Raw genomic sequence first — 15,967 nt, forward strand, 5'->3', positions numbered from 1 at the left:
TATTTATTTATTTATTTAACAAATAATAAACAAAAATTTAAGTACTTGCAGAATTTATAAAAAAAGAAAATTTTATTATAAAAAAAAAGAAGAGTAAATTTATTTTAAAATTAATTAATTGGGATAATGTTTTATAGATTCCTCTAGATCAAAAAAGCCAAAGCACACTATTTTTAAGCAGTTACTAGAAAAAAAACTAGAAATTTTCGAAAACTTAATAAATTTTACTTAAATAAAAATTTTTTTTGCAGAAAAGCTGAAATGTTTTAAATAAAACAACATTCTGCAAGTTATTAAAAAAAAAACCTATAAAAATGTTTTAATTTATTTCAACATACGAAAAATTTATTTCATTTTTAAACACTATTTTTTGCGATTTCACAAAAAAAATTCGAGTCTGACAATTCACAAGTCATTTAAACGAGCACAAAAAAAAATCTTTGGCAAATTAAAAAAAAAATTATTTAATAATTTGGGAAAAATTTAAACAACGTGACATCAGGACAGACAAGGCGACAGCTGTTTCGATTATACCTTGTAAATCTCTTCAAAGCCTTTTCTCCCGGGAGTGGGAGTCGAACCCGCACTCCTACGATAGTTGAAATGGTTATAAACGCATTCAGCTACGTCATGCCTTAGTTGTTGTAAAGTTTTTCCCAATTGCCTTCTTCGCATATATTATCTTCCACACATTACATATATCGTATGTAGTTATGTGTTGAAGTTATGCCTGTTTGTAAGGCGGTTTTCAGAGAAAATTGGTATTTGTTGTTGTTTTTGTTCTATTTATAGAACTACAACGAATTAACCAAATTTTGTCTACTTATATGAGTTAACCGGGGATTGCCCGTATCGCTTTAAATGTATGAAAACATTTATTTCAAGCAATTTTTAATTTTATAATTTATTTAATAATTTGGGAAAATTTTAAACAACGTGACATCAGGACGGACAAGGCGACAGCTGTTTCGATTATACCTTGTAAATCTCTTCAAAGCCTTTTTCTCCCGGGAGGGAAAATTAAAAATTGCTTCAAATAAATTTTTTCATACATTTAAAGCGATACGTGCAATCCCCGGCTAACTCGTATAAAAAAAATTGTTTGATAATTTTTTTTAGAATTCATCAAAACCCAAAATTAAAAAAAAAAATCAAGTGAATCAATCTATAAATAAAAATAAAAATATTTTGTTAAACATTTCAGTCAGACAGTTATCACCAAGTTATTTCAAAAAAATTAATAAAAATGTTTTAATTTATATCAAAAACAAAAATGTAATATAATTTTTTATACCTTATTTGATGAGAATTCAGCAAAAAAATCTGCCAATTTTCCCAAGTAATTAAAAAAAACGAACACAAAAGAATGTTTTAACTCCTTTGCAAATAAACAAAAAAAATGTTTGAACATTTTTTTAATTCATAAAAAAAAAACTAAAAACTGAAAAAAAACAATGTTTTTATTAAACCAAAATATTTTTCTTTTTTAATTTTATTTAATATTTTGTGAAAATTTTTTACAACGCGGCAATTGGGACGGACAAAGCGGCAGCTTTTTGTACAACAGTAAATTTTTTCAAAAACCTTTTCTCATGGAAAATATTGCATTTTCTTTTTTGCATAATTTTTTTAAAAAACTTATTACCAAAAACTCTTCAAGTTATAACTAAAAAAACATTAGAATTAATTTGGAAACTCAAACAAAATTTTTTGAGAAAATATTCGTCAAACTCTTGAAAATCACAAAGAAAAATTATGGATTTGATAATGAATGAATTTTGGGATTAAGTTTTTTTGAAAAAATTTCCCATTAAATTCAATAAAAAATAAGCGGCGAACAAATTTCCACCAAGCTATTAAAGGAAAATAGTTAAAAAAAAACCTAAAGTAAACAAAAAATTTTGTTAATTCCAATTTTAAATTTTTTTTTATTTTCTGGAGGAATAAATTTGACGGTTACAAAGAAATATTGAAATCAGTGATGTTAATTTCATCAACAGGGTGAGTTTGCATGGAATACTCCGAATGCTAGTAACACAAAATGTAATGAAGTATTTATGAGCGAAAGTGAAGCGGGCGATTGTTTATGTGTATTCTCGTAAGTATGTAAATGAGTGTGTGCTGAGAAGAAAGGTGAAGTACGTTGGACATTTTTGTTCTTCAGATTTTTCTATTCTAAATTTTTTCTATTTATTTTTTTTTAATAATGAAAATTAATACTTGGAAAAATGAACGCTAGTGTATGTTTGTTTATATATGACATACAAATTTGTATTTCACTTGTTTTTTTGTGTGACATTGTTAGAATTTGCGTTAGACTAAAAATTTTACTCACCCACGTCGTCCGTCGCGCGGCGTTGATGGCGGTGTGCTTGGTGAACTCATTTCGCTAAGCGAACTACCCAATGATGTACATTGTCTCTTCTTAACAGCATATAATAAATTTAACGTGGATCTGCTGAGGCTCGGTTTGATTGTCTATAAATTACGTGGATCGATTAATGAAGTTGTAGAAATATTAAAGAAGGTGTTTGTTGAGGTTAGTTTTGTTTTTTATTATCGTTTCGATATACTTACGCTAAAGCAAGGTCCACGTAATTCACGTAAGTCGATGCTTCTGAATAGATCACATAATACTAAGTCCTCCACGGAGGGGCATACACCGCTTGGCGGTTCGAATATCAGGCCAAGTACATCTAAAATCTAGAAAATTAAAAAAAATATAAAAAAAATAAGGAAATATTAATTTAGGTTTTAGAAAGTGGCAAGCGTCCACTAACTTTAACGTAAGATTTAAACCGCAATAAAAATTCTAAACAAATTTACTTTGTATGTATGCGTTTTCCAAATTTTTATTTAAGAAACAAAAAAATTTATTGATCGTTTTTTTACACATATCGAAAAAAACTTAGGGCTTTATTCTGTATTGCAAACGATAGCTCAAACAACCGATTCGCCTACAAGCAATTTCGTTTCTCTCGACTTTTACGTTTCTCACATTATGTCAATTGATCTTTTGCCATCGTTTAACATAGTGCAAATACACTACGATTCGTCTCTGAGGCGAAACGAATGCCCATTTCGTAATAGAGAATTGGACCCTTAATAAAGATATCTAACATATGAAATATCAAAAATAATGAAAACGGAAGCTTATGAAAGGTTTTGATTTGTCAGATATCGCATCATTCTTATATTCATATTGTTCCGAGTTGAAGTAGTTCTCGATAATTCTGCGCCTTCTGTTATCGTTCGAAACAATAAACTGTCAAATAAATAAACGCAAGTGGTCTGTATATAAAATGCCCTTTATTTAGAGTACGACTATGGTAGTAGATCTTTACAATTAAATATATTAGCGTATTTCACTTATAGCGTGTTAAGACCAAACTAACTCCTTGTTAGCTTAGTTTAGTTTAATTTAAAATTTGGACTGTGCCACTTTTGAGCTCTCGGTTGCCTCGTTCGCCTATTTCTCCCAGGGAACAGACTTTTCGCGAACAGCTTTCGCGATTAATGGCTTTTTAACACGCTTATATTAGCTTCACTTGTATGTTTGTAACTCTCTAGGTTAGGTGGGAAAAGAAAACCATCTAGCGGCAATTATTCAAGAAAGCAGTGGTTAAATATGTCACTCGCTACAAAACGAGATGTGCTTAATAGCGGAGACACAAACTTCTGTGCTGTGGCGTGGTGTTTGGTTTTTTTTAAACTATATTTATGTTATTTCTTATCTCATCTGCTACATCTCATATGTCTAATTGTCTTATATTTGTCTGTATAACTTTTTGTTGCTTTTCTAAGAAAAACATTTTTTTTCTTCGTTGATAAAAAAATATTTATTTTACATGAGAAAATATTGTATATTGTTGAATAAATAAATAAAAAAAACGATACATAACTTATTTTAGGTGTTATCAATTTCGTGCTGTTAACAATGCACCGCATTGCAATAAATTCCTTTTCAGCTCACCTGTGGAAAATTGTCCAATTCCATTTCGAGCACTCTCATGGACGGTTTGGGTGTAGTCATTTCTTGACCAGTACACATTTCATATAATAAATGACCAAAACAAATTATATCGACATTTTCAATTTCTGTTGTCGAACGTGACCACATTACCGCGTTAACACGTGAACTTAAACCGAGTAGACCGTTCTCAAGGCCGGAAAGCCTAAAAATAGAAGGAAGAAAAGAAAGTTTAGGTAGTAAAGCTTGTCCAAAAGATTTTATATACTGCAGTTGAGTAAGTTTAAAATTTATATTAAACAAGTAAGGAAGGTTATGTTCGGGTGTAACCGAACATTACATACTCAGTTGAGAGCTATGGTGACAACATAAGGGAAAATAACCATGTAGGAAAATGAACCGAGGGTAATCCTGGAATGTGTTTGTATGACATGTATATCAAACGAAAGGCATTAAAAAGTATTTTATGAGGGAGTGGGCCATAGATCTATAGGTGGACGCCATTTAGGGATATCGCCATAAAGGTGGATCAGGGTTGACTCTAGAATTTGTTTGTAGGCTATGGATATCAAATGAAAGGTGTTAATGAGTATTTTAAAAGGGAGTGATCCTTAGTTCCATAGGTGGACGCCGTTTGGATATCGCCATAAAGGTGGACCAGGGGTGACCCTAGAATTTGTTTGTACGATATGGGTATCAAATGAAAGGGGTTAATGAACATTTTAAAAGGGAGTGGGCCTTAGTTCTATAGGTGGACGCCTTTTCGAGATACCGCCATAAAGGTGAACGAGGGGTGAATATAGAATGCGTTTGTACAATATGGGTATCAAACGAAAGGTGTTAATGAGTATTTTAAAAGGGCGTGGGGCTTAGTTCTATAGGTTAACGCCTTTTCGAGATATCGCTATAAAGGTGGACCCGGGGTGACTCTAGAATGCGTTTGTACAACATGGGTATCAAATGAAAGGGGTTAATGAACATTTTAAAAGGGAGTGGGCCTTAGTTCTATAGGTGGACGGACGCCTTTTCGAGATACCGCCATAAAGGTGGACCAGGGGTGACTCTAGAATGTGTTTGTATGATATGGGTATCAAATTAAAGGTATTAATGAAGGTTTTAAAAGGGAGTGGTGGTAGTTGTATAGGTGGTCGCCTTTTCGAGATATCGGCATAAAGGTGGACCAGGGGTGACTATAGAATTTGTTTGTACAATATGGGTATCAAATAAAAGTGTTAATGAGTATTTTAAAAGGGAGTGTTCCTTAGTTCCATAGGTGGACGCCGTTTCGAGATATCGCCATAAAGGTGGACCAGGGGTGACCCTAGAATTTGTTTGTACGATATGGGTATCAAATGAAAGGGGTTAATGAGCTTTTTAAAAGGGAGTGGGCCTTAGTTCTATAGGTGGATGCCTTTTCGAGATATCGCCATAAAGGTGGACCCGGGGTGACTCTAGAATGCGTTTGTACAATATGGGTATCAAACGAAAGGTGTTAATGAGTATTTCAAAAGGGCGTGGGCCTTAGTTCTATAGGTGGACGCCTTTTCGAGATATCGCCATAAAGGTGGACCAGGGGTGACTCTAGACTTTGTTTGTACGATATTGGTATCAAATGAAAGGTGTTAATGATTCTTTTTAAAAGGGAGTGGGCCTTAGTTCTACAGGTGGTCGACTTTTCGAGATATCGCCATAAAGGTGGACCAGGGGTGACTCTAGAATATGTTTGTACGATATGGGTATCAAATGAAAGGTGTTAATGAGTATTTTAAAAGGCCGTGGGGCTTAGTTCTATAGGTTAACGCCTTTTCGAGATATCGCCATAAAGGTGGACCAGGGGTGACTCTAGAATGTGTTTGTACAATATGGGTATCAAACGAAAGGTGTTAATAAGTATTTTAAAAGGGCGTGGGCTTAGTTCTATAGGTTAACGCCTTTTCGAGATATCGCCATAAAGGTGGATCAGGGTTGACTCTAGAATGTGTTTGTACGCTATGGATATCAAACGAAAGGGTTTAATGAACATTTTAAAAGGGAGTGATCCTGAGTTCTATAGGTGGACGCCGTTTGGAGATATCGCCATAAATGTGGACCAGGGGTGACCCTAGAATTTGTTTGTACGATATGGGTATCAAATGAAAGGGTTTAATGAGCATTTTAAAAGGGAGTGGGCCTTAGTTCTATAGGAGGACGCCTTTTCGAGATACCGCCATAAAGGTGGACCAGGGGTGACTCTCGAATGCGTTTGTACAATATGGGTATCAAACGAAAGGTGTTAATAAGTATTTTAAAAGGGCGTGGGGCTTAGTTCTATAGGTTAACGCCTTTTCGAGATATCGCCATAAAGGTGGACCAGGGGTGACTCTAGAATGTGTTTGTACAATATGGGTATCAAACGAAAGGTGTTAATAAGTATTTTAAAAGGGCGTGGGGCTTAGTTCTATAGGTTAACGCCTTTTCGAGATACCGCCATAAAGGTGGATCAGGGTTGACTCTAGAATGTGTTTGTACGCTATGGATATCAAACGAAAGGGTTTAATGAACATTTTAAAAGGGAGTGATCCTGAGTTCCATAGGTGGACGCCGTTTGGAGATATCGCCATAAATGTGGACCAGGGGTGACCCTAGAATTTGTTTGTACGATATGGGTATCAAACGAAAGGTGTTAATGAGTATTTCAAAAGAGCGTGGGTCTTAGTTCTATAGGTGGACGCCTTTTCGAGATATCGCCATAAAGGTGGACCAGGGGTGACTCTAGAATGTGTTTGTACGATATGGGTATAAAAGTAAAGGTATTAATGAGGGTTTTAAAAGGGAGTGGTGGTAGTTGTATAGGTGGTCGCGTTTTCGAGATATCGGCTTAAAGGTGGACCAAGGATGACTCTAGAATGCGTTTGTACAATATGGGTATTAAACGAAAGGTGTTAATGAGTATTTTAAAAGGGAGTGGGCCTTAGTTCTATAGGTGTACGCCTTTTCGAGATATCGCCATAAAGGGGGACCATGGGTGAATCTAGTATGTGTTTGTACGATATGGGTATCAAATTAATGGTATTAATGAGGGTTTTAAAAGGGAGTGTTGGTAGTTGTATAGGTGGTTGCCTTTTCGAGATATCGGCATAAAGGTGGACCAGGGGTGACTATAGAATTTGTTTGTACAATATGGGTATCAAATAAAAGGTGTTAATGAGTATTTTAAAAGGGAGTGTTCCTTAGTTCCATAGGTGGACGCCGTTTCGAGATATCGCCATAAAGGTGGACCAGGGGTGACCCTAGAATTTGTTTGTACGATATGGGTATCAAATGAAAGGGGTTAATGAGCTTTTTAAAAGGGAGTGGGCCTTAGTTCTATAGGTGTTCGCCTTTTCGAGATATCGCCATAAAGGTGGACCCGGGGTGACTCTAGAATGCGTTTGTACAATATGGGTATCAAACTAAAGGTGTTAATGAGTATTTCAAAAGGGCGTGGGCCTTAGTTCTATAGGTGGACGCCTTTTCGAGATATCGCCATAAATGTGGACCAGGGGTGACTCTAGACTTTGTTTGTACGATATGGGTATCAAATGAAAGGTGTTAATGATTCTTTTTAAAAGGGAGTGGGCCTTAGTTCTACAGGTGGTCGACTTTTCGAGATATCGCCATAAAGGTGGACCAGGGGTGACTCTAGAATATGTTTGTACGATATGGGTATCAAATGAAAGGTGTTAATGAGTATTTTAAAAGGGCGTGGGGCTTAGTTCTATGGGTGCACGCCTTTTCGATATATCGTCATAAAGGTGGACCAGGGGTGACTCTGTGAGCTCTGCTGAACTGAGTATAAAAATTCCATGCTTCGAATAAAGACTATATCACTCATACGCCCTTTTGCTCCTCAACTAGCAATTCTATATACAATGCAGAACACCGTATAAGAAATATTTTATATTTAGGAATATTCAATGCACTTTTAGAAAAGTAAAAATATATTATATTCTGGTTTTACTTTTTAAGTGAAGGTTTAAAATCCTTTATCTGGATACATATCATAGGTATATATGCATCTATATACATTAGCGTGGCTCTATATTATAATTAAAAAAAATTTAAATCAAGTTCTTTGGGCTTCACTAAAATAGCAAATTTTTTAAAATAAGAAATTTTTCATTTTTCAGAAACCACGTAAGTTGCACTTATATAACTGGCTGATGCAGAGCGAGAAAAGAAACCGAAAGTGTAAATAAAAAAACCACTAAAATACAAAAAATTTGGAAAGTTTGAAAAGCCTAAGTCTTTTAACGATTTGAACAAAAAAAAATCGAATACAAGCCATATTGAAGCAGTTCCGAACATTATCCTTAAAAGTCGCAAAATTCCATGAAGAACAATGTCGAAGTATTCTGGAGATAGTCATAAAATGTAACGAAAAATTTTCTAAAACAATCCCTACATGATATTTAAAATACCACGAAAGCCTTCCTAAAATTTTTCTGACATAGTCCCTGCATGATCCTTAAAGCAATCCTGAAGTAATCTCGGAATGATTCCTAAAATAATTCCGAAATAGAAATATATAAGCCTTATATAGCAAAGAAATTATCCTAAAACGATTACGAAAGCAATAAGGAGATACTCGAAAATTGTCCGTAAAACAACTCCGCAGAAATAGCTCAAGGACAAGCCAAACTGTTTATACTTCCGGCAAAAAAAGCATCAGCCAAACTTATTAATCTAAGCAGGGAGGACACTGTGGTCTACGATATCACTTCAAAAAAAAAACAAATAAATGTAAGGCGCAATAACCTCCGAAGAGATCTAAGGCCGAGCTTCTCTTCCAATTTGCGTCGAGCTCCTCTTGATTTTCCCTACAAATTGGCCGGACGGGACCTACATGTTTTATGCCGACTCCGAACGGCATCTGCAAGGCAGATGAGTTTTTACTGAGAGCTTTTCAGAAATACACCCGGAGCGCTTGCCAAACACTGCCGAGGGCGACCCCACTTAGAAAAATTTTCTTCTAATTGAAAAACCTTATTTCTAAAATCTATCCGATACTCAAATTTGTCGTTTCTGTGAGCTGGAGGATGAAACGACGCTTCACATTCTCTGTGAATGCGTCGCTCTAGCAAGACAGAGACCCTCCCATGTAGTTGGTGTGACTCTCAATCTCCATGTGATATAGAGTGAAAAGCCTGAAGAGATACTTAGATACACTAAAAGCTTGCACATGCAAAATTAGGCTGAAAGATCATGCACAATAGATCTACACAAAGGTCGCAGTGCTTCCAGGCCTAGTAATAATAATATTAAATGGTCCAAGTGAGTAGCTAAACAACGTCGAAAAAGTTCCGGAGTTCTTAATTTGAAAATTATCCGTAAAACAACCCCTAAACTTCCAAAGGTTACCATAAAAACAGCTTCTATATCATCATGAAATTGCCCCAAAAATATTTCGAAAATAAACCCGAAACAATCCCGGAATGGTCCTTAAAACAATCCTGAAGTAATTTCGAAAAAAAATCCCAAATTAACTTTAAATAGTAAAGAAATAGTGTTAAAATGAACAAAAACAAGAGCGAAATAGTCATAAACTCGTCGATAAAACTATTTAAAAACAGTCCAGAAATCATTCTTAAAAGAATATCGAAAGATACCATAAACGATCTCGAACAAAATTCAGAAACAGTCCAAAATAGTGGCGAAACATTCCCTAAGAATATTCGGAAGTAGTAAGCATATGATCCCAACAACAGTCCTGAAGCTTTAACGAAGAAGTCCAAAAACTATCCTGAACACAGCGTTACATGATTCGGAAATTATTCCAAAATTATTCCGAAAACAACCGTAAAATAATTCAGGAAATTCCGAAATAGTGCCAATATGATTCCGAAAATAGCTCCGTGACGATCTGGAAATAGTCCCGAAATGATTCCAAAAACCATACATAAAGATCCTGGAATACAGATAATTTCAAAATTGTCTAGAAAAAGGTAGAATATGCTCCGTAGAAAGCCATGCAGTGATGACGAAATAGGCCGCAATTTATTTCAAAAGCAATTCTGTAGTGGCTGATACCGCAGCAACTTTTGATCCCATATAAAATGCTTCAGACAGAATTTGTTGAGGCAAAAAGCTCGGCAAAGCTCTAGAAAGTAAAATAATTGTGTAAAGCTATTTTTTGTGATCTATGACCTTAATTACCGAAAAACTAGCGAATATGCAGACCTTCATAGTACACACCAACAATATTCTTCGTGACACATTGATGATTTTCCACTTATAACATCCCAAACTGCGTCTGGGGTGCATCTCTGAGAGTCTACTTTCAAAATGTTGGCGGCATGCGCACCAAATCTAAAGAATTTCTATTATCTACGTCTCGTTTGGACTGCGACATATACGTCATCGTTGAAACGTGACTCAACGAAGACTTCTTTGATGAAGAGTACTTTGATCCTAAGTTATTCCTAACTTTCCGTAAAGACAGAGACTTCGCGAACACCGGTCAAAAGAAAGGTGTTGGTGTCCTAATTGCAGTTAACAGAGGCCTGCATTCATTAAAGTTTCAACTACATAATCATGATACGTTGCTCGATCAGCTGTGTGTCTGTGTTTCCAGTTCGTCTGGCTTTACTTTCATTTTTGCTCGTATATACCGCCCAATAGTGGTGATGGCTTATATAATGCTCATGTAGAGAACATCGTTAATTTATGCGAAACTGATACTGATGCCAACTTTTGTATACTTGGAGACTTCAATCTACCAGATATTGTATGGTCATATTTTCAAAATAATGGCATTTTGACACCTACCAATGTCACGCGTTCTAATGAAATTAGCCTTAGAGATAATACCTGATGTTGTAATCTGATTTAAATCAATAATTTATTTAATACTCTCTCGAGGTTACTTCATCTCATATTCGTCGACGAGATATTAATATATCAACTCTCTGAGAGTACTTTTCCTGTATATCTATCTGATAGACATCATATACCGATAGTTATTCATATACATAAATTTCATGTTATCCCTACGTCACCTGCTTTAGATAATTCCTCTTTCAACTTTCGTTCTACTGATTTCGGCGAGCTGAACAATGTATTATTTGAAATTAACTGGGAAAACATATTTCCCTCTAATGACTTTAGTGTTTGTTATGATATTTTCTTATAGAATTTGACTGAAACATTTCAAAGTATAGTGCCTCGTTTCGGGCCCAGGCTGCATAAATTACCATGGTATAATAAAACTCTTAAGAGGTAGAAAAATAAGCGTAACAAACTCAATAACTTATTCAAGGCAGATTCAGATAATATCCTTCTCAGAGAACAGTTCACTACCAGTGTGCGTCAATTTAATGTCCTTGACAAATTCCTTTATAATCGCTATATGGGTAAGAAAGCAAATCCTAAAACCTTTTGGAACTTTATCCGCTCCAAACGTGGTTCGACGAATATCCCGATCTGCATAAGCTTTAATGGAGTAAGCTCCCAGTCCCTACCTGAAACAGTTGAGCTGTTTGCTGATTTTTTTTAAATCAAACTTTGATGATGCTACTGTAGATCTGAATGACCCTTTTTCGCGATCCGGGCTCTATGATCGTCTAGATTTTGGCTCCCTCGTGATCTCTGGCGATGACGAAAGCAATGCTATGTCCTCCCTTAAATCCTCATTAAAATGTGACAGTGACGGCCTCTGTGCCTTTGTCCTGAAGTTCTGTAGTTTACTTTGTGCATACCTCTTCGGCATATATTCAATTTATCCCTGTCTTCCGGAACTTTTATCGATAGGTGGAAAAAAGTTCCATTTGTCCAATCTTTAAAGCTGGAAATAAAAATGATGTCTCTAATTATGCTCGAAGCTTTTTGAAAAAATTATAAAAGAGAAGCTAACTTTTGTCATCAAAAGCGTCATTGAGCCGTGACAACACGGGTTTGTGGCTGGCCGCTCGACTATTACGAACCTAGTGTCGTTTTCTGATTTCTGCACCTCAGGACGGTTGCCAGGTAGATACTGTATACATTGATTTCACAAAGGCTTTCGATAAAGTTTTTCATAAAAACTTATTATTTAAACTGGAATGCATTGGATTTCATTCTGTTTTCCTATCATGGTTAAAGTCTCATTTGTCGTATAGGTCTGTGTGCGTCGAAATTGAAGACTGTAAGTCCCAACCTTTCTTTGCAATGTCCGGGGTACCTCAGGGTAGAATTCTTGGTCCTCTTTTATTTGTACTCTTTATTAATGACACTGGTTCCTGCTTTAATTCGTCCGATTTCCTTTTATATGCAGATGATCTTAAGATTTTTCGTAGAATTAATGGTCCGTCAGATGCAGTGCTCCTACAAAATGATCTAAATAATCTTGTTGCTTGGTGTAATGCCAATAATCTCTACTTAAATGTTAAAAAATGGTTTCAAATGTCTTTTTATAAGTCGTCTACTCTACATACCACGCCCTATGGTATTTCAGGTGTTCCACTGGCTTCTGTCAAAGAATTTATTGATCTAGGTGTTGTCTTCGTCACCTCTTTCTCCTTCGTTAGTCATATCTGTTATGTCCTTCCGAAGGCTTACAGAAACCTTGCCTTCCTTCGCAGATATGCAAAAGACTTTAAGGATCCCTATACCAGGAAGGCACTTTTTATCTCTTTAGTTCGCTCAAAATTAGAATACGCCTCAGTTGTCTGGAATCCTATATATAGTGGCCACTCTACCAGAATAGAGAGGGTTCAAAGAAAATTCATTAGATTTTGCTTATTTTCTATTAACTTTGACGATCCAACCCCATCCTATTACTCGCGCTGCACACTTATCAATCTCCAGTCTCTTGAAATCCGGAGAGCTGTGCATATACTAATGTTTGTTTATGATCTCATCACTGGCTCTTTGGATTGTTCAGCACTCCTAGCTAGAGTTAATTTTAATGTACCTAATTGGTATCTTCGTACTTTCTTGCCCTTTTACTTGCATGTCGGTAGAGCTAACTATTGCATGTTCGACCCGATTTTCCGCGCATTTACCGAATTTAATAGACTTTCAGGGAGTTTACTTCTTGATTTCTCTTTGTCGAGAAGTACGTTCAAGTCTTCTCTGGAATTGTGCCTGTAATTTATTTTTATATATTTATTTAACTCAATGCTATCTTTTTTTTATTATTTGCACGTTAATTACATATATAAGTTTGACTACATAGTTTTTATATCTTTCAATTCATTTTTATCTAGTCTCTAAGATTCTTTTCGATCATAGACTTAGTAACCTAAACTAAACTAAACTTTCCTACAGATTAGATTTTCTCATTGGTATTGCGCGAATTTCAGTGTACATTTTCTTACAGGAATCACCAGTTTGTCTCCAAACCAAATATGAAAAGGGACGATGAAAAACCGTATTATGAGAATTGAAGTGAACATGTAAAAATAATTAATTTCGATTTCTATTGGTGTGGATACACAGGTAATTCGGCTGTGAAAGCCAGACAAACCAAAGGCCTTTTAAAAAAGTAAGGAAAACCCCGAATTGAAGAGGGCTTTTTGAAATAACGAAATTTCGGAGCAGTGTCTTCTTTCAGTAGACATGACACTAAAAAAGAGTTAAGAAACATCTTTGCATGTTGCCATCGCAAATTAATTGCACTTATAGGCCAAATCGATTTTAGAGTGCACTTAAGTTTTAGTTTGAAGGATCTTGTTTCATAGACTTTAATGTAGAGTGCAAAACTGCTAGGAACGATTACGATGCAGAAACTTGACCCACTTTATTGTATATATGCCGCACAAGGCCATGGGCATATGATTTATTGTAAACACATTTATATGTAACGTATACGTTTTCCTTAAGTGCAGTTAGGAAACCTCTACTTATTAATACAATGAAACATACACACTTGCCTCCATAGCATTTACATAAGTGTGTAAATGAACTTCTATTCATATCGTTTATTGCAAATGGTTTTGCTAAATGCTTATTCTTGTTGTTAGAGCAGAAAAAAATATTATCCTGCACAGCTAGAGAATATACCTGCAAAAAATGCGATTAGTCTAGGATGAATCCGGGATGAATACCAAATATGTATGCTACCAATGCCAGTTTTGATCTCTTTGTAAGAGTTGAATTGTTCCCTTTTGTTTGAGCATGTCCTATGAAGAGACTAATTGTACCCGAAAGGGGTACCCCCATATGGGAACATATGAAGAATAGTCCCTTTTCTTATCAATAAGAAGTCAAATTGGTATTGTAGAAAAATATAACAAAAACAAATCCTGCGATTATGAAAACTGGAATACTGGTATATTAGCTCGGTATGCGGCTACGGATAGTTATGAAATAATTTGTTTCAATTCCATAAATTTTTTTATTTTACACAGTTTGTTTCGTTTTTTTTTATTGTTTCTTAAAATTGGCCACATAAGTTTCAAACTGACTAGTCCCAACTGTATCCGAAAGGGACTAGAGAGGACCAATTATACTCAAATGAAGACAAAAGAGCTCAGTCGCAGATCACTCTATTTAAGGATTAATCTCATGATTTTTTGCAGGGATATAACTGCATACATACATACTTATAAGAATAAGCAAAAACACATAAGGGACATCGATTACCATAACAAAGGAGGAAGGAGCTATGACATTAAAACAGAATTATAATAAGTTGTGGCATATCTTGACATTCTGTGATGCTTTTGGACACATCAGGATATTAGATTGTTTATTATGAAGTGAATTTGTCTACCTCTGACAGGCCACAACACAAACTAAGAATTTGTTCCACAGAATAAATTCCATACAAATATTACTTTGCAGCCCAAATCGATTTACGGAATATATAGGAGTGAGCCCCTTAAACTATGCAACGATAATTGCAGTTTACTTTAAACTTTATAAATGAGCTTTTAATAAGGTATTTCAATGTTGATAAAAAAAGATTACTTATTACATTGTCACTTGTCCATGTGAACGTGAGTATACACATACATATATACAAAAATCCTATCTCTATTGCACTAAATCTACATGGCTACCTAAGCCAAGTGTCGGCAAAAATGTTGTGTGGATGTATTAGTGAGAGCGCTTTGATCGTACGATCCAAATGATTCACTGATCATTCGCTTGTAAAACTGCAACGGCTAAGCACGCAATAAATAATAAATTATTGATGCGCACAATGGCAAGCGAATATTTTATGTTGAACGACGCCTTTGGGCAAATTCAATGGGGTTTATGCTACAAAACATTTTCAGCGACGTATGTAAATAACATCAAACGACATTTTGAAAGTTCGCATAAAAACTTAAATAAGTTGAATGCAACAAAAAAATTAAAACTTTTTGAGGAGAGTTGCATTTTTCCATATTAAATTAGTTAAATTAATTCATATTAATAAAATGTATTTACGTAAATACGTGCATACATTTTTCGCTGCGCAACTAGCGATATTAACACTCGATGTTAACACGCCAACTGCTCATTGCAGACTGAACCATTCACTAAACAAAGAGCGCAGGCTATCTGCGTGAGCTGCTCACCATCTTAAGATGTATGAAACGCCGATGCCTGACCTAAGCACTGCACCAATTCTATTATTAGAGTGTGTCATCTAACTAGGTTAAGCCGTTGCAACAACAAGCAAACAAAACTAAATTCAAATGTAAACCCTCTACAAAGTTATGAATATGCAATTAGAATTTAATTTGTTACAGGTTTTTGTTCTCTGATGTGCTTTTTTATTTGCTGAAATGAATACTTGTGGCTTTAAAACAATTTAACAATTATACAAAACAGTGATAAAAAATGTATGTACCAGGACAAAGCTGCTTGGCGCATATTTTCAGTTCACTGTTTATTCATAAATGCGCTGAAAATTTGATATGAGCATCCGTTTAAAAATACGTAGAATGACACAACTATTTAAGAAAAATTATAGCATATTATACAATTGTGTATGGGGAAATGCACATTATCATTTTAATCGTGTGATGCGAAAAGGTAAAACTTACTCCAATTGAAAACAAGTAAAGG

The 15,967-nt window shown here is 35.1% G+C and overlaps 1 protein-coding gene across 1 annotated transcript in view; it reads right to left on the reverse strand.

The window, feature by feature from the left end:
• Positions 1-15,967, reverse strand: part of Slob (Slowpoke binding protein) — a 304,418-nt gene that overhangs the window by 18,793 nt on the left and 269,658 nt on the right. Inside the window, exons 10-12 of the mRNA XM_067767941.1 lie at positions 3,974-4,175; positions 2,578-2,703; positions 2,336-2,478 (exon numbers count right to left, since the gene is read on the reverse strand). Of these exons, the coding sequence (XP_067624042.1) occupies positions 2,336-2,478; positions 2,578-2,703; positions 3,974-4,175 (471 nt within the window). The remainder of the gene's footprint in view (positions 1-2,335; positions 2,479-2,577; positions 2,704-3,973; positions 4,176-15,967) is intronic.

The sequence above is a fragment of the Eurosta solidaginis genome, chromosome 2 (assembly GCF_040869045.1).
Source record: "Eurosta solidaginis isolate ZX-2024a chromosome 2, ASM4086904v1, whole genome shotgun sequence".
Lineage (NCBI taxonomy): Eukaryota > Metazoa > Arthropoda > Insecta > Diptera > Tephritidae > Eurosta > Eurosta solidaginis.